At 34.7% G+C, this 19591-nt stretch overlaps 1 protein-coding gene across 2 annotated transcripts in view; it reads left to right on the top strand.

The window, feature by feature from the left end:
• Positions 1-19591, top strand: part of LOC147067505 (uncharacterized) — a 164605-nt gene that overhangs the window by 32722 nt on the left and 112292 nt on the right. For both annotated transcript variants that reach the window (XM_085953887.1, XM_085953886.1), the window contains exon 2: positions 14384-15348. In XM_085953887.1, the coding sequence (XP_085810013.1) occupies positions 15239-15348 (110 nt within the window). In that variant the 5' untranslated portion in view covers positions 14384-15238. The remainder of the gene's footprint in view (positions 1-14383; positions 15349-19591) is intronic.

The following is a 19591-nucleotide window of genomic DNA, read 5'->3' as shown; positions in this document are numbered from 1 at the left end:
CCGACCGATGATGCGTTTAACAACAATAATGACTTTATAAAGTTGGATGAATAATACATAAATAAATAAATAAAATAATGGGGCTGCATCGTAATTACACGGCCCGAGCCTTAAGCGGCAGGATTGAGCCGTAAGCTTTTTTTGGGCCGGTTCTCCGTCTGTCTGCCTCTCCTCTCTGCCCGAATATCTTCCGTCTCGAGCCCGACTCTGAAATCCAGGGCTTTCAAGATCTAAGAGAATTTATAATTTATGAAAACGTACATCAGGTCCACCCAATAGTACTTACATAATTTATTTATCTAAAAAAGACACATTGAGCATATAGCAAATTATTAATTCAAGATTTTCACATGACATTAGAATAAAAGTACAAGTAAATCAACTAGAGAAAAAAAACAAAGCGAAAAATAATTTTATAGAAAAGAAATTAAATAGAAAAATAACAGTAATTAAAAAAATACAAATTAAACAATAAAATGGAATTTTAAAAACAGAATACAAAATGCATCTCTAGGGAGTGCATTGACCAGCCGCACAGCCCTCGCTATTGGTGCCTGGTGAGTCTGACATGAGGAAACAGCTTTCATCCAAAATATGTCATGGCTGCGACCACGCACGTAGTTGACGGGTGCATAAAAATTCAAATTTTCCAGAATATCGGGATTGGAAACTATACCACGTGAGAGCAGGGAAAAATGCTTTAAGAGCAGAAGTAACCTATGAGCTATTACATACGTATTTAAATATGCAGATAAATTCGACTCAAATTTGACATTTCATGCATCTCAAATATTGTTGTTTGATACGCAGACATTTCAATATAATTTTTTTCTATGAATACATGGAAAAATGCTTCCTCGTCAATTTTATGTTGGCAGCAAAGTCATAGATTGACCATTATTTTTAATTTATTTTATGATGCTAATTATCAATTCATCATGGTGGAGATGCATTGTAGTATTGATTTAAATAAAACGTAATATTATTGTATTGCTTTTACTGGACCGGTTTCGTCCCGCCTCAGCGGGTTATTTTCAACTAGTAAAGAGTGTACAACAAACATACATTTATGCTTATCAATTTAAAAAGAGACAAAAATATTTACAAATTAAACGAATACATTTACTTAACCAGCTTATCAGATATCGTCTACATAATATTATATCCCTCTGAGGCGGACGAACCCGGTCCAGTTGTATGATAAAAGTGAAATAGTACGATAAAATTACTGTTTATTTAAGTAAATCAATAACATTACTTTTAAGATGAATATTCACGTTTCGGTATATGAGACATGCGTACCTACATAGGTTATGTAAACAAAACAATATACTTCAAACCAGAAAGTAAGCCGCCATTATTTTTTTCCGGACTGCCAATTGAAGAAGAAAATAATGGACATTGTTACCAAAACAACCAGACGTATAATCGTTCAATCGTTCGATAAGAAAATCGAACTGCTTTCAAAATTCCTAATACAAAATTTGTATAAAATTCCTTCTATCTGGAGTCAAAATTCTTTGATTTTGCCTCACTATGTAATTTTGTACAGCTTTCCAGTATTTGTGATAAAATAAAATGATCAATATACAACAACTTATTGTTTTGTCATGTCATAGTGGTGAACAATTTTATTCTATATCGCAGCGAGTAGGTGTTTACATTATTAGTAGGTATTACATTATTTATATTATTTATTGCAATTTTTGTGTGATTAATTTGACGGGTACGACATTGATATAACTAATTTTAAAAAAGGACCATCTTTTTTTGCGATTCTCGATTTAGCCTGCCTGTGCGTTGTATCCAGTTGTATCCCAAAGGGGAAAGGGGTGGGGATTTAAACGAAGCTGTAAAACCGGATCTAGAAGATTCTGTCCGCCCCGTACACTGGCGTCTATCTCGCTCCCTCCCAATCCCAGTCGTCCGGCACCGATGTGTCGCGAATTTATATGGTCCCCAGCAGACGAGGACTCACAATAAAGTCGTGCTGCATAATAAATAACTACAGCTGGTGCCATAAAACTGTATGGATTCATAAACGTATCGTGCTCTACAATCACGATCAACGGGATTTTATTCGACTGTTAATAAATTCAGTATTTTGGCACCTTTGATCGTTACCATCATTCGTAGACCAACATACTGGGCTCGACCCTGGCCTTCTATCGTCCAAGATGTCGATTGCTAGGTTTTATAAGACATATTTAACGACGTTGAATATTTTACAGAAAATTATGAATAAAATTATATTTTTTTAGTTGTGATTACAACGTTCTCTACTTTTCTATTGAATGTGAGGTCTCATGTGTGCATTAGTAAATTTTGTACGCAAATATTCATCATTTTTATGCGTAGATTAATGAACTCGTCTCCTCTCTTCCAATCTGGGATGCCGATTACGTGCGTATTCAACTACTATAACTTGTGCCTCCTTTCAACAGTCCTCCGACTACGCGGTTTCGTATTAAAAACTATCCGGCGCGGTCGATCTGAATCCAATTTATTATTGGAAATAACCAACCCACCCATCTTGGTCCTATAATTTTGGTGCTTTGGATTATGTTCATCACTAACCTCAACGTAGAATTATTCTTAGTTGTGTTTCGTTTTTTGTTTCACCCGGGAGCCTATTTTTGCACCTCTTGGGGTATTATTGAACAATGCCGTTGAAGAGTATTGTGACAATTCATTTGTACGAAATATTGCTTATTTCGATATTATATCATTGACAGTATTGATATACCGTAATTAGCCGCGTACTGACTGAGCGAGAAGCTCGCAGCAAAATTAACGTTACGTGAGGCAGCCGCGCGTAGCACCTTTGAGCATCGATACACCGACAACGATTGGATCGGTCGCGGCAACGCTCGGGCGAGGCGGCGCGTACGTTTGCCTCGGGCGAGTCGCGTACTGACTGAGCATTTTGCCTCGCGAGGCTTTTACGTACCAACCTATATTATCTATAGCCAAGCTGCCTCGCGACCGCGCAAGGCTGGTCTCTCAGTTGTTGTTATCACAAATGTTGTAAAAAACACAGAAAATTAAATTAAATACAAAACCATATCTGGTATATTAATTGTGTCCCTATCAATAATTATTTTTGATAAAATGGCGTACGGCTATGGAGATGACAATTATAAAGTCGTTAGTTGTTACTATATATTTGGATGTTGAGGTTACTTCCTTGATTAAAAATAGGTACAGCTAATTTTAACACTTATGTTATTTCAGTGGAAATAGAGGGGCGATTAGTAATAAAATGTTGCGCGCCTCTGGTATAAATAATATAAGATATTCCGTGGACGTGTTGTCGGATTCGATGCGTCGTGTTCGCGTGTCGAATTGACTATTCGGTCGGATTGAAGCATCTCCATTCGATTGGACCCTGTGTGATGGACTTGTCGATCTGATTGAGACCCTCAATGATGCCTGGGCTTCTGTTTCACAAACCTTTGTCCAATAATCATCATTTGCTATTCTCCGTATACAGACAATAACCTCATTAGAGCTCTTCTATTGCAGTGTTTGGATTAGGTTCACAAATACACTAATATGATTGTAGTTATGAAGGTACTAACCGGCTGTAAAAATGAGTTTATTTAAATGACAGGTAGGCAGGTACATATGGTTGCGTGTTCCCACAGCTTCAATAAATAACTTTTGGCCTTAAATTTGTAATGTATATTTTGTATCAGTTGATAATATTCTACTGAAGCGGACGAAACCCGTCCTGATCAATTTAAAAGTATCTGGAATAATTTCTACGTAATAATATAGTGTTTTATTTTTATCAATAATATGCACGACTTTAATACGTATATCACTTTAAAATCTTATCAACTTTTTTCTCTTATAAAATTTGTAGGCAAGTAGTAGGTACGTTTTTCAGAAAGTTTTTAGAAATTATCGCCGTAGTTAGAAGTTAGAGTATAAGCTTTATGACTTTGCATTTTTACTACACTGATACGCCTCTTTGCCTGATTACCTCGCATAAAATTATATCAAATGACATTCGCTTGTATTAATGCAATATGTAGTAATAAATAAATAATATAATATGTAAAAATATATTTTAAAAATATATTGGTAGATACTTACATCGTTTTCATCCTAGAGCCGGAGTGCAAAGTTATGAAATGGCAACTCTACCTGGTTATGAAACACGTACTTACTCGTAGTAAGAAGTAATGCCGTTCAATGAATGCATAAAAGGTTTTCATGACGTCACCTCAATACTATAGCTAGATAACTTGAGATTCACTGTTTTTGAGATAGCTTTTGAATATGGTTCTACATTTCCTTCTCTACAAAATGATAAAACTAGGTAAGTCAGAAGTTAATGGTAACTGTATTAATTCTGTGTTAGAAAATACATATTAGATAACTTTAAAACCATAAAAATAATATCTACAATATTTTTTCATACAATTGAACATTATTTATTTTTTCTCAATTAGATATAAATAATAATTATAGCCTAGATTTTTGTTAATCAAGTAAAGTTTAAATTTTATTTTCCTTACAATGACCAAATCAGAGTTATCTAGTTGTAGGTTGTAGTATTGAGGTGACGATGAACATTTGAATTTCCCACACGAGTGATTTCTGTGAATGATAATATGATTTGCGATTAATCGATTGCTGTGACTTCTAGTCATTCACCAAGTATTCATGAGTGTGTACTTGCAACACTGATAATGGCAAATAACTTCAACATTAACTCAAACGACTTTGTTGTTCTGTTGCATATCCGACTTAACCTTTTGCATAAAGTCATTGAAGACATTACAAACAATAGGTACATTCCATACAATGACTATTTACTGAATACATGGAAATGACTATACTAATGAATATTTATTATTATCGAGTTTCAAACAATTAAGTTCACCTTCGACGGCTTTGACTGATATGTTGCTTATGACTAGGGAGCGGATTTATATGCAGCAAAAACATGATTATTTGCATTCACGTATGCACTTAAAATCAATAAAATATGCACTAAAACCGAAGAAATATGCAGTTAAAAATTGACATTTTTTGTGGGAAAAAATTGTAAATACCCACTTTACCCAATATTACTGACAAAAAATCGAATAACTACTGTACGACAACATTATTTAGGCAACAACAGGAAGTCGCTCTTATCGCGTATAGAATATTTCACAGTGTTGTCATTTTTTGAGAAAACATATCCCGCGAAATTAGGTTTTTAGTTTATATCAATTCTATTCTCAGTAAGTTTATAAGTACATTAATTTATAAGTCTAATTATTGTTCAATAAATATCAATAGAATTTTTTTTTCAAATAATTTCACCTCTTAATTATTACTATTATATTAGGTTAATTAATACAGTGTAATTATTGAATTTGGAAGGAAATGTATCATTGAACCCACATTAACTGATAATATTGCTGCAGGTATTTATTAATTAAATAACTAGAACACAAATTATGACTAAAAAACAAGAAGTAGAAAGATATAACATATTCAATATTATATTGATGACCCAATCACATGTTTTATAATTTACAAATGATGTCTTTATATCGTATTTTTAGTAAAATTGTTGTAGAAACACATACTGTGAAAATAATTTTCTATAAATTAAATTATATCCACCTTACATAAATTTTAAAACAATATGTACCTACTTATCGGTTTAAAAATTAGGAAAATAATTAGGAAAAAAAAGGACAATTCATTATCTAACTAATGATCATTTATACTTAATTATTATACGTCTAAAAATATTAATAAAATAGATTACGATACACATAACTTTATAATATACAAACATAATTTCCAGTATTTGGGGAAATATTTCTAGTATTACAACACTGAATTTTGACATACCTGACATGACAGGAACCCGTCAAATGGGCTTGTTGAAAGTATTGTATGCCTGTTGCCATTTAAATACGACTCTGTTTCTTCTTCGCAATAAATCAAAAGTTTACTGATAATAATTCGAACATCATTTCGTATTGTTTTAGACATCTTTTGAATATAAAAAGCTTCAAATTACGTAAATTGATAGATGCGTCCAATACGAAGTGTCAAAAATGTAATGAAAAATTTGGGGGCGTTCCTAATTTGAAACCGGAAGTTCGATTAGCTGTACGTAGTTCACAGATTTGCCACGTAGCCAAGATGAAGTTGCCGGACAATAGTTAATAATTTTTCTACATAATACGATATCAGAACAAAAAAACACAAACAATGAATATGAAGTTAATCAATTACAATTTTCAAAATAGTTTTTTCACAAGTATAAATAATTGAATATTAAATGCAATGTAAATCAAAGATAACTTAAAAAACAAAAACGACACACTTAACTATTCCTAAATACTATTTTCTGTTTTTTGCCCGAAAAAAAAATTACAATATTTTTTTCAATATTATGCTCTGGCATTAAATTTTTCCGCATAGGTATCTGGCAGTATTTTGATTATATGTGGAAAACGACCTCTCAACGTCCACAGAGGTGATTGGGCAAACTTTAAATAAAAGTGCCCGAGTTGACTTGCACTTTTTCTGGTAAATCCACAGCTCTGAGATGGCAATAAAAATGCAAGCGCATCTAAACTATCTACCTTCCTAACTTAGTTATATTTCGATAAAATAATTAAAAAAAACTAAAAGTATAAATTCAAAAGCTCTAAAATATGCATTTATTTATGAAATATGCACTAATGTCTCAAATATGCATTTATATGCACAATAAAATTTTATTTTTGGATTCTGTGTCTTTCAAAACAGATTTCTGTGCAACACCCAGCACCCTAACAAAACATGCACTAGCATATAAATCCGGGCCCTACTTATGACTCTTATGAGTTTTATGATGAGTACACTACCATTACCAAAAATAACCTTTTCTTAATGTGTCTAGCCAGATCTAGCATTTTGCAATAGACATCTAACTAACTTAGAAAATTCGCTCCAATGTGGCATTAAACATAGCGTTTTTCGATACACACACAGCTTAAACTTCTCGTAAAAGCTAGATTATTACACCAGATTTGCTTAACGATCGATTTTATGGCTTTTTAGATAGTGTATCTTATAAATCAAATAAATGTTATTCCAATATTAATTAACTGATGACCGTATTTTTCGTAACTTTACTGTATTCATTTGTTAGTTGTAAATATTATGACCTATTTATTAGTTATGAAAAAATATTCTACAGTCTTTGTTCTGGTTAAAATAATGTTATTTTAATTATGATTTTTTTCCAGTTGAATTTCTCGTTTCTAGACTTTTTTTGATTTAGTGAAATTCTAGCAATTTGTTTTCTACCATGTAGCATAATTCTCTTGGATGATAGTTGGAATCATTGGTTAGTTTATCCGTCACACTATTTAAATAGATACTAAATAATTAATCCTACAAGTTAACATAGCAAAAACAATGTCATTAAAGAAAGCGTGAAGCGGTAAACGAAAAATGAGAAATCATCTACCCACAGTTCCACTAAATGGGAAGACCATACGACAAGTAGTTTTAATCGATAAAATATATTTTACTTATAAGTATATATTGTGGAATCATAGATATATTATGTTAACATATTTTTCAATTATTTTCTTCGTTTTTTAATTATAATACCTAGTGTGCTTTTGGATCCAACGAATGAGTGTTTGAATCCGTGACCTCTGTCATCTTCCCCTTTATTACTTCTAAGTTCATATGGGTAACAATCAGTCATTGAAATAATACATAACGCTACTATTCCTCCAAATTACACTTATGTCCGGAAGCGCATTTAGAGACAGTGTCTCGTCGAAAACGATGCTTTAACAAGTTCATCACTCATTGTCTTTGGGAGCATCCAATCTACCGACCTAAATGGTTCGAGAGGGCCGAAAAAAAGCAGGTGGACGGTGCGCCATCAATAGCAATGTCCAGCCGGTCCAATTAAGTCGATGGCCTTCCGAGGAGTCGACCGGCGGACCCTCCTCGCGGCCGCGACTTCCGAATTTCGCCATTCTAGGAAACGGTTCGACGCTTTATTTGTGCGGAACGGCCGGGGCCCGGTTTTAAATTAGGGCAGGTAGAATCAATTTATTTTTGTGATGAAGGATCATTATTGTCAAGTACAGCGTTACGAGAGTACCTACACTATATTATTATAAATATTATCCCTATCTTATAAATAATGTATATTATGTAGTAGACGCCAAGTGGAGTTTTTAAATCTCTAGTGTACGGGTTCCTGAAAGATAGGTCGAACGTGAGGGTCACCAACATAGAGGCCAACTACTAAAGAATAATATAACAAAATCTATAAACTTTTATATTATACTTTATATAATATAAAAAATGCGTTATTTTCAAAGAAACTGTATTGTAGAAACTTGTATATACCTACCTACATACTTACTTACGTACGTCATCTAATAAATAGTTGATGATTTCACTTAAAAATTGAAATTTTAAAAAATTGATATCTATAGGTAGATTTGGTCTTTAGTTTAATTGAATTATTTAAAAAAAAATCTTTCTTTTAAGTACTTAGGTATGTAAAGTTGATGGATTTGATCTTCAAAATTTGAAGCATCCAATGCAAAGAAGAAAGTGTGATAATTCACACGAAAAAAATTGTACGTAAAGCGAAAGAAAATATTTACGATTGCGAATTCATAATTTGTTTGTAAAAAATATAGATTTTTTTGTGTATATTCTATCCAACGTGTATTTTATTAAAATTTTCTGTCGTAAACCCTGATCTTTTTCTTCGTAACCAATTGGAAAAATACTGGTTTGGTTGTAGGTACTTACCACGCATGACAATAAATGACATGATAAGAATTCCACAGGTACTCACGACTAATTGGATGGATATAAGCAGGTACGCGACAAACTCTATTGTAATGATGAAATGTAACAATGTTATAGTGCACAGTGCACACATAGGTTGGCAAATGTCATGTTATTTTTGTTCTGGCACATTTTTCCCACGGCTCGTTTTGAAAGTCAGACGAAAGACGATGCTTCTGTCGTCGGCATGTTAATATTAAATCATTTGCAATTATGTGCAACTCGCCGCATTTGGCTATCTGTCTGCGATCGCCGATCACCTATCGAATTAACGAGACCGCTTCGTCAGTATTTTGACACCTGAGGAGTAAATGCACATTTTTCTAGCTGCATTATTGACTAATGATGTCAACAGCATTGTGCAATACGCTGAAAATGAAAAAAAATGACAATCGTTAATGTCTCTCTGACCAATCCGTATCTCGCCATTGTGTATTTCATCTATGTCTATCTCATCCATTGGTTTATTTTATATGTTTAAATGTTATTTATAATACGTGATATTGATATTGTGTTTGTTTCTAGTCCTCGATACAAAATGGGTTCAAATACAGTGACGTTTTAAACTATTATTGATTATGTCACAGTGAACGATACGCGTGTCGTGTAAATTAGTAATGATATAGGTATGTAGAATATGTATAATTTAACTGTAACGTTGATCTTAAATGGCAGTTAATATTCTAATTTAGGAAAGTTTTATACTATTTCTTAGAAATTGGATTTAACGGCCATGCTATTACCTTTTGGGCATAATCAGGTCATCATATAAATAATATATGTATATAACTAAAATCCATTATAATTTAAATTCAAATTCCATCAAGTACCTTCGGTCGGTAGTATTAATATAATATAACTATCAAAGATTGCAGTTTCTTATTGTTTATGTACAATTATATTAATAAAATGATCGTGAAAAATACATTATTCAGAAGCAAGGCACTAGGCATTGAAAAGTCTCAAGTTAAAAAAATATTAGGTGCCTATAATACCTAAGTAAATTATTCTCATATTGGGGAAAGCGATGGGCTGTTTGGAAACGTATGCCGTAGTATATTATCGAGTTAAATTATATTAATATCTATTATTGTTAGTGTGTTTGATAATAATATCAATCCCGAAAGTTTCGGGATTATGTTTACTAATCCCGGGATTCGTCGGTATCGAAAATTGTCCGGGATCCCGGGATTGGACTCCCTAGTAGTAGCAAGCACCTTAATTAGTATGCAAATAAAAGCTCATTATTAACATTTATTATATTTTGTTTTTAAAACTCTCCTATGGCTGATATTACATAGACCCAAAAGCGAAAACCGATCCCTCTGAGATAGTACAAAACTTGTGTCAATTAGAATTTAGAAGTATTGATAATAATTTAACCAATCGTGTTTTTCAATAGTGTCTTTGAGGGGTATTCAATAATTAAATACCTACTGTTTATTATATCACCCATCAACTTATCGAAAAATAATGAGAGTATCTTCCACTAATGAATGTTTAGAAAGTAGATGTGCCATGCAGCCTTCGCTTTCGCACGCACTTGTCCTGGTTCGATTCCCGCACAATGGTCTTCGGGATGACGGGTGAGTGCGTTGTATGAAGACATCTCAGGGCGTCCGCGTTGACGGCTGACATCTTGCCCACAGTATAAATGAATTTCAATTGCCGTCACCACGATAAGACCAGTGTGGAAGAGTAACCATACAACAATGACTAGCTAGCCTCTGTTTCGCGCATCGTACTCTGTTCATATAACTGAAGATTTTATGTATTATATACTTAGAATTTGTATTTATCTAAATACTTTAATTGGACACGTTTTGCAGAATAAATTATCAGAGGAATCTGGAGAAATTTGTAAAATTATTTTTATCTACATATTACCCATTATGTATTTTTACAATAAACATCTTGTGGCACAGTTGTAGACGTGTTATCAGAATAGGACAATAATGATGTATGAAAATTAACGCAGTTTTACAAATTGATGAGAGTTCATGAACAACTTTCATCTGTTTACGGATGAACCATTTTTACATACTCAGGTAGACTCGTATTATATAGAAATGGTCGTTTATGAGGGGCTTTTTATTTTTCTTTTTCGCACAGCGTTCATTAATATAATAATTAATACATCAATGCATTGTACTTATTATACACGTCATATCCAGTTCAAACATTTTTGTTGAATTTTTAGTTGGTAACTTGATACATAATTAATAATACTCCTCATGACAAATACTAGATTATGCCTCAGTTTTTTACGAGAACCCTCCCACTCGCCACTATTCCGGTTCTCATCCCTTGTCACGTGGCTCAAATCTTCTTCTATGTAATCAGCCCATCTCTTTATTTGTCTGCTCCTCAATTATTCGCCCAATGTGCTCATTTTATTATTGTTATGTCCTATTTATGTGGTGTCTGACATTCCTTCAGCATAGCCGTTCCATCGCAGTTTTTTTGATTTATTATAATATAAATGTAAACAAATTAATCGATGTTTTAGCTATATAAGTAGATACCTACCTACCTACCTACAATTTTAAAGAATCTAGAAACGTGGCCACAAAAATATTTCGTTAAAAATTATCATTTTTTGTGATTTTAAACCAATTTTACACCGCAGGCTCAGATTACCAATTGTGGTTATCACAAGAAAAATGCTCAACTTATCCATAATTTTATTGCGATTGGCGTATTTGGATATTTTTCGATAAGACATGAAAAAGACAGCGGTGTCATCAGGGAACACATAATTAATGGGAATTGGAATATCTAACGGGTATTGAGTAACAGGCAACCAATCTCGAGTGTGTAAGAATATGGGATAAACTTGAACACGTATAAAGAGTATGTCATTCTAAGGTTTTTCTTCGTTCTGGCAACTGTCTGCGTTCTGATTTATACACTGATGCTCATTCAATATTGGCGTATTTGAAGGTTGCAACACACTATTACACGTATATAGTGTGTGTTTCATTTTCGTATGACACTCACATATTCAAAACCCTGCTTCAAAATGTAGTGTATTCGGGTATAGCGTGACCATTTATTTTTTTCCTCAAAACGGGACATCTACTATTTTTAGGTAACAGTGGGTGTATTCAAGAAAACGCATATTTCTTTATAGTATTTATTTATTAATGAAGAGAACAGGAATGAACACGTGAAAATAAATAATTTATGTGGCCTTAAATTTTCTGAAGAACAGAGTTTGATTCCAAATAAGAATAAAATTCTCGCCAGGACTTCTTAAAATTTACTTCCGTAATTAATATTGCCTTACGAACTGTGACTTGCAACTGTGTTTTTTCGCTCGTCCACAACTAACTCATAAGAGAAAAGACCCTTGACTTGACTTGACTTAGTGTATTCCTTAATGTTGTTGGGGCTCATCTACGCTGGGCATCATCCCCTTCGTCTCTGTTTTTTGGTCGTTGGTAAGGCTTTCGCTTGCTTCTACGTGGTGATGTGAGTAGTCCGGTCCTTGATGACGGCCGGGAGATGCTGCAGCCTCCAGAGTCAAGTGTTGTTATTCATACAATCCATTCTGTGGCGATGTGAGTTTCCCGGTTCTTGATGAGGACCGGGAGAGGCTGCTGTCTTCGAGATCAAGTGTTGTGGTGAAAATACGATTTTGAAAAATTTGCGAATTTTTTTTCAAAAATGGTAAGTAATAAGAGCCTGGCGCTCTCTTCTTTCGGCCACCGCATCCTTTTCTTTGCTTCGCGACATGAATCTTCTATCTTCTCTTCCGTAGGTGGCTGCTCATCGGCGAGTGTTCTTTTTTCTTGTGCTTCTTTTCTTCTTCTGCTTCGGTGTTTCTTCTTCTTCTGCTAGGTTTATGCCGAGTTCGTATACGCGGTTCCACACTGCGTCTTGGAAGTTCTGGAGGAGATCCAGTGTTAATATACCTTCCGGTGTTATGTGGTATTCGCAGTGTATATTAACTCTCTCTATAGTGATATATGAGAGGAGTTGCTGTATGTCTTCTTTTGAGTATTCTGTTTTGTATTCCTTCAGATCTTCCATTTTTTCTAGGGTATATCGTCTAATACTTTCTCGAGTATGCTCATCAGTATCCAGTATTTCTGTTGTGTTGATTTCCGGTGGCTCAGGAATTTGACTCCTGCCCCGGGTCATCCTCCTGACGTTGATGATCCTGAAACCCCTGATGACAACGGATATCCGGTCATTCTCCTGTGTTGTGTAGGTGACAGGGTCTGCCTCCTTGATCGGCAAATGAGATGGTGGTCTGATGTATCGCGATGGTGATCTGTGGTGGTGATGATGTTGCTGTTTGCTCCTGATGGTCCATGTGTGGGATTTGATATAGTCAGTGTTTGACCTTCAAGAGCGTGGTCGGACGGGTGCATCGGTGTAGGTGGTTGCCTCGGCCTCCTCTTGATACGCAGGAAGTGGGTCGGTTTGCGTATGTACAAACTGTTGATTTCGTTGTATATTTTTTCCATAGTGAAGTCGGTCATCTGGTTACGTCGCTGTAGGTAGCGAGGTAGGTATATTGCTGGTCGTCTGCTCACTGCGCTGTAAGTATATGCTTGGTCGGCGGGTGAGATTTGCGAGTTGGTCGACCGGTCACTTGCGGCGGTGAAGTAGGTATTCTGTTGGTCGGCTGATTTCTGCGAGGTCTCTTGTTGTTGAATTGGTCTCGGCTGAAGTGTAGTTCTAGGCTGGAGTCGGAGCGCAGGTAAAGACGTCTGCTCGCGACGGGTGCTAGACCGCAAGTGCTCGAGTCAGTGTTGCCAAGTCAAATTTTTTAATTTCAGTAGAATGTGTAAAAAAAAATCAGTAGATTCGACAAAATATCAGTAGATTTCTGTTTTAGGAAAAAAATTTCGCCGCGAGCCGCAGGTTCCCAATTTTTCATAGTCGGCTTGTTTTTTTTAGGAGAAATATTTCGCCGCGGGCCGCAGGTTCCCAAGTTTTCAAAAATGGCTAGTTTTTTTCCCGGCTGGTGGGAAAAATGTGAAATGAAGAAATATCAGTAGATTCAGTATATTGACAAAAATATCAGTAGATCTACTGAAATTTCAGTAGACATGGCAACGCTGTGCTCGACTGCTCGAGTGAGAATGAAAAGAAAAGACCCTTTCTACCTGTGCCTTTATATAGATTTTTTTTATTTTTCGCGCCTTTTTTTTTTAAATTGTCACCGTTAGTTGCTTTCTTTCTGAAAACGGGACATTTCGGCGCCCCGAAGCTTAGGGAGAACGGGTAGGCTACCTAAAAACGGGACGTATGGTCACGTTAGGTATAGCCTATCTGAATTATTAATTGAGTTAGCATTTACTTGGTAGAATTCCATTCCATTCTTGGTAGATAGTCTTGATAATGGTGTTACAACCGAAATAGCTATCGACAAACCTTTATAAAAAAACCTGTAGAATTTAATATTAATTATATTTTCATTTCTTGTATCTGAATTATATTTATTAATCTGCTTTGTATGTATGATGTCAATTAAAATCTTTGCCTACCTTTCAAAAGTTGTTAAACAAACATTTTTTTTTATTTTTTATTTCAGATAATGCCGCTAAACTATCACAAATTAACGGCTACAAAAAGATGACAGGACAACATCGAATGAGCACATCTTCATCAGAGACCCTCTTAGCTCTAAGTCACTGTTCATCCAATATGGTGTCCATTCCATCCATCACCTAACGGAGCCAGAAGATCGAAAAAAATTGACAACAGTTCCCTACAAAATGATTCGAAAAAAGCGACAAAAACTTAATTTAAAATGTGCTGACAAAGTACTGACATTTCGTGGTATCTTATCGTAAATTGATCACCGCGTATTATTAGTCCTGAATTCGAATCAAACTGGACGCCAGTTCTATTTATAAATTTGACAACAAAGGTTTATATTCAGAATACTCGATATTGTGATAAAATTTGTTGTTTCTGTTATTTTTATCGTTTAAAATTTAAAATATTAGCATGTACCTAATTTACGAGATTCCTAAACAAATCGTCCCGTAATTAATTTTAAGCGTTGCATAATTAGAAAAAAAAACAATTTCTTAAATTTCGTGATAAACTTTGACTTCTTCCATACCGTATAATATTACTCAAAATTGATCTATCACTATCTTACGCGAGACGAAATAATATTTTGAACAACGTATCTGCATTAAAAAAATTCTTCTTCAAAATTTGTTGATCAAATTAAACAAAAAAAAAAACACGGTGAAGTAAACACTAAATAAAATTGTGATTTTATTGAACAAACGGGTTGTGCTTGTATTTGTTTGGGTAGGGGTGACAACACATCTGATATTAGAGAAGAATAACGAATAGTTGGAGACAGTGGTAAATGTGTCAAGTGAGTTTACTTTAGTGCCAGTTGGTGAAATTTCGTGCGCTGTTTTTCGCAATGCCAGATCGGGAGGCGGGCGGACCGCCGCCTCTACAGTTCCCCTCCGCCTTCGCTGCCTTCCATGCACCACCGCTCTGGGACCATCCTACCTTTCACCATCCACCGCAGTAAGTACACTAGTGTTATCATTGTTATTGTACTGTTAATTCTTGGTGTAACGATATTGTTATTAGAAATAACAAACAACTTTTTAAAACGTTTATGTAGTTATACGTTATTTTGTGGAAAGTTGTTTCTTATTACTAATAAGTAATAACACTCTTTTTATTTTCTTCGTTTTCCAAATTTATTGTATTCTTTCAGTATGTTCAGACTTCTAATAATTCTAATATTTTTTTTAAAATATTGGTTGCTTGCGAGGCCGACCACATTTAGGCAGTGGCACTAAAATGCGATTTAAGGTAGTATTGCTAGTTATTGATTATCTTCGAATGCAATCTGGTAACCTGTACCTGTTCGCAATAGATGAAGATTTTCGATTGCGTATTTCGTTCAAATAATTATTACCATTTATTTCAATATGCAACGATCATCAGCTCCTTACCATATTACATTTAAAGTATGAGCAATGATTTTAATAATACTCCCATCGAAGTTTACAGTTTTTCGTGTCACGGCTTGACTATAGTGGACTTTCGGTTGCTTGTTTTTGTATCGGATTTGATTTAGGTACGTATCACCATCAGTTGGGGTTCATTCACTGCTAAGTGAAGGCCTTTTATAAGATATTCCAATCATGTAGCAACTTCTTATAATTTATGATTTTACTTCTAAATTCGATTTTTTTTGTACTTCGTAAAACATAACTGGGTACTATAATGGTTCTTGAAGTAACTACGAGCTAGTTCTGAAATTAGATATAGGTACATACCTACTATTGATATGATTAATTAAGGGTGTTCTCCTTGCAAAAATACATTATTTGGAAATTAGTGAACGAATAGTTATTACAACATTGATTCTTTACCAGCTTCCGCGGGAATTAGCAAAAAAAAACTACAATCTCTTAGAATTGAGTAAAAATATATTAACTATTCATTGAATTACAGGTACTGATAAAGCGCAGCCATATTTTTATTATGACTAACTTAATTTCATTGATTCAGATATTATCTGTACATTCTTTCGTCCCTCTACATTGGTTTCTAATAGAATCATCAATAGTATAGCATAACCCTCCTGAACTCCCGCCGGGTCATCGTCTAGGATGGGTTTAACCCGCCGGTTTCCGGACACCGTGCACCGAGGAGATAATCGGTTAGGCACTCCTCTCGGCGCACTGGGACATCATAATTTGTGGGGAGGTTTCCCTCTTGCCTGCCCGCCCTCCCGCGCTCACCCGCTATGGGGGTATCGTCTTCCGTAATAAATGGCCCGGCCACAGTGTTACCCGATATTATAAAAACGTTTCGACCGCCAGCTATTTTATACCTGAGAGGACGACAAGTGCTCAGTGACCGCATGGGGTCGATCATTACCCCTTTCGATATTTAAATACAGTCGAACTCGGTTATTACGATCTCGGACATAGGGAGCTCTCGGATGTAATGAGGAACATTACCCCTTTCGATATTTAAATACAGTCGAACTCGGTTATTACGATCTCGGACATAGCGAGCTCTCGGATGTAATGAGGAACATTACCCCTTTCGATATTTAAATACAGTCGAACTCGGTTATTACGATCTCGGACATAGCTAGCTCTCGGGTGTAATGAGGAAACATTCGTGGACATTTGGTTTATGATTTTCTCCATACATTTATTCACTGTTATAACGAGCAACTTATCGGATATACCGAGCTAAAATACTGTTAATGTGTCGATCGTTTAAAAACATTTCGACCCTAAGCAGTAAAATCCGATCGGACAGGATGCTGCCGGGGACGGATTACGTTTATGACACTAGTTAAGTGTCTAATTGTTGTTTTTGCCGACAATAATGAAAAAGTATCCACGCCCATGGTTGAAAAATCCATGGTTTGTGAAGTCCGTGGGTACCTACCAGCGCTCATTGCAATAAACAATTTCTTTTGTAGTTTATGAAGGCCATTCTTTTTTCGGGGATTTTTACGAGATGGTTTTCAGATTTTTTTATTTTCGACTTTTGTTGTTATCTGACCGCTCATTTAAAAATACATATTCTCTGATATAACGAGTACCGCTTATAATGAGCAAATTCAGTCGGTCCCTTAGACTATAGATACATGTCGGTCCCATCGTCCTCGTAATAACCAAGTTAGACGTATTTACAATTTTTAGAGCTAGGATAAGCTAACACACGGCATCGGCATCGAGGGTTCTTATGGGAGACGAATTTCTATTTTAATCGAACAAAGTATGGTAGTTATTAAAAAAATAGTACCAATGGGTAAATCATGTCATCTGGAATCTCAGAGTAATAATATAAAGAGAGTCGGTATTGTTCGGCAAATTGAAGCTGTGTTTCTTGCGTATAACGAACAGTAGAATCTCAGTTTTAGTATGTTTAACTTAACTATGAAACGTTATACCATCATCATGCTTCTCAGCACGGCTACCAAATTTAAACACAACGTATCGCCAAAATCTGACAATATTCTGGGTAAAGGCGTTCACTGACCACTCTAACCTAGATATCTGCACTGATTAGGGGTTGCGAGAATGAGGGAAGAATTCACCTAAGAAATATATCTAGAATCTTGATACGAAAATTTAAAAAAGAACTCGCGATTGTTGGGTGGAATTTATTTTGGGCCGAAAAGCTGATCGTATCGAGGAAAAAAAAGCTCTCGATTTTTAGACGGAAAATATGATGGGAAAAATAATTTTGTAAACTGTAAAACAGAAAAAAATGATATTTGGATAAAGATTTTTCTTTTTCATTTCTTTCGTGTTCAGTACTTGCATTTCAAAAGAGCCCGTCTCAATATCAAAATAATTCGGTAAACTGTGATTGGTTCACGTTGTTTGGCACTGAGAAGATTTATACCAAAACATCGATTCGCTTAGAGAATTCACCTGGTTTAAATCAACGGGATGTTAAATGGATGATACGAGACAGAAATCTTATTAGGTAAAAATGTATCGATAAAATATTACAACTTTAGAACATGACGTGATAACTACTTTACTGTTTGTGCATCATCCGCCTCTGTGAGGGTTCGGTCGCAGGCTTCGATCTTATAAAAGATTCCTCGGCCGTTTTTTATTACTTAATACAAGAACGTAGTTTTTATAGAGCCTGCATATTGTATATATTTATTTTATTTATGTACTGTGTAACCCAAAATTTATGTGCGCACCTTACTCTCGACCTTTGATAACTTACATAAATTATGTAAACAGAGACTAATATTCACTTCGGCTGTTATATTATTTTATGTTGAAGTTGTCAGTGCCAACGGCCACGGTTAACCCTTGTAGTATTTTTTATGACTTAGTAAACTTCAAGTTTCTGGGATTGCATCGGTTTTACATATATATTATAGTAATACCTGCCCTGCGTAGGAAAATTAATAAATAATAATTATCTTCATTAACATTTGGGACATTTTGGAAAGAAAGGTCTATTTTAAGTTTTCTTTGCAACCAAGTTGTACTAGAGTTCTTCCACGGATATATTGCAAGTACTATATTATTATGTGTTATAATCGCCTCGCCTTAACGGGGTCAGGGTGTCTAATATGGTGAAATCATTTGTGATGAAGGGGATAGGGTTTTAGAAAATGTGACGTCAGAAAACCGACAAAATATGAGCTGACAATAAAATATTCTACTGAAATCGATTATTTGAAACAAATTTGTTATTATCACATCTATCGACTTCGGTGACATCTGCGGAGTAACAAAAATTCGTTAATATTGTTATTTAGGTATGTACTGTTTTTTTTGTGTTATTTCACATACGTACTTACATATAAAATAGCCCAAATAAGTTTTTTTTTCCATTAAAAACTATATATAAAAGTGTAACACCGCGTATTTCATTTTAACAGACTTCTCTCATGAGAGGCAAAGAACATGTTATTAGAAATGTATTAGAATAACTAGGTATCCCACTAATTACTAAGGTAATTATAATTAATCAAGTATAATATAGTGCATCCTGAAACTTCACAGTTTAACTGCCTTAAGTCTCAGATTGATATACATACATCATTTACATCCATAAGGACTTGAACCTGCATAACCAATTTAGCCACCTGCCCATCACCTAATTACGACGAAATTAGCAGATTAACTAATAGCCATGCAAATGAAGCGTTTCTTAAATTTCTTTATTATTGGTTTTGAATTAACATACCTACTGGTAGACATTGATTCCTCCTAATGTCAAGGTATTAAGGTACTACATAGTTTGTTATACATAC

The sequence above is a fragment of the Rhyacophila brunnea genome, unplaced genomic scaffold (assembly GCF_057557595.1).
Source record: "Rhyacophila brunnea isolate RB1 unplaced genomic scaffold, BYU_Rbru_1.0 scaffold_4, whole genome shotgun sequence".
NCBI lineage: Eukaryota > Metazoa > Arthropoda > Insecta > Trichoptera > Rhyacophilidae > Rhyacophila > Rhyacophila brunnea.
This window is presented reverse-complemented; position numbering and strand designations above follow the sequence as displayed.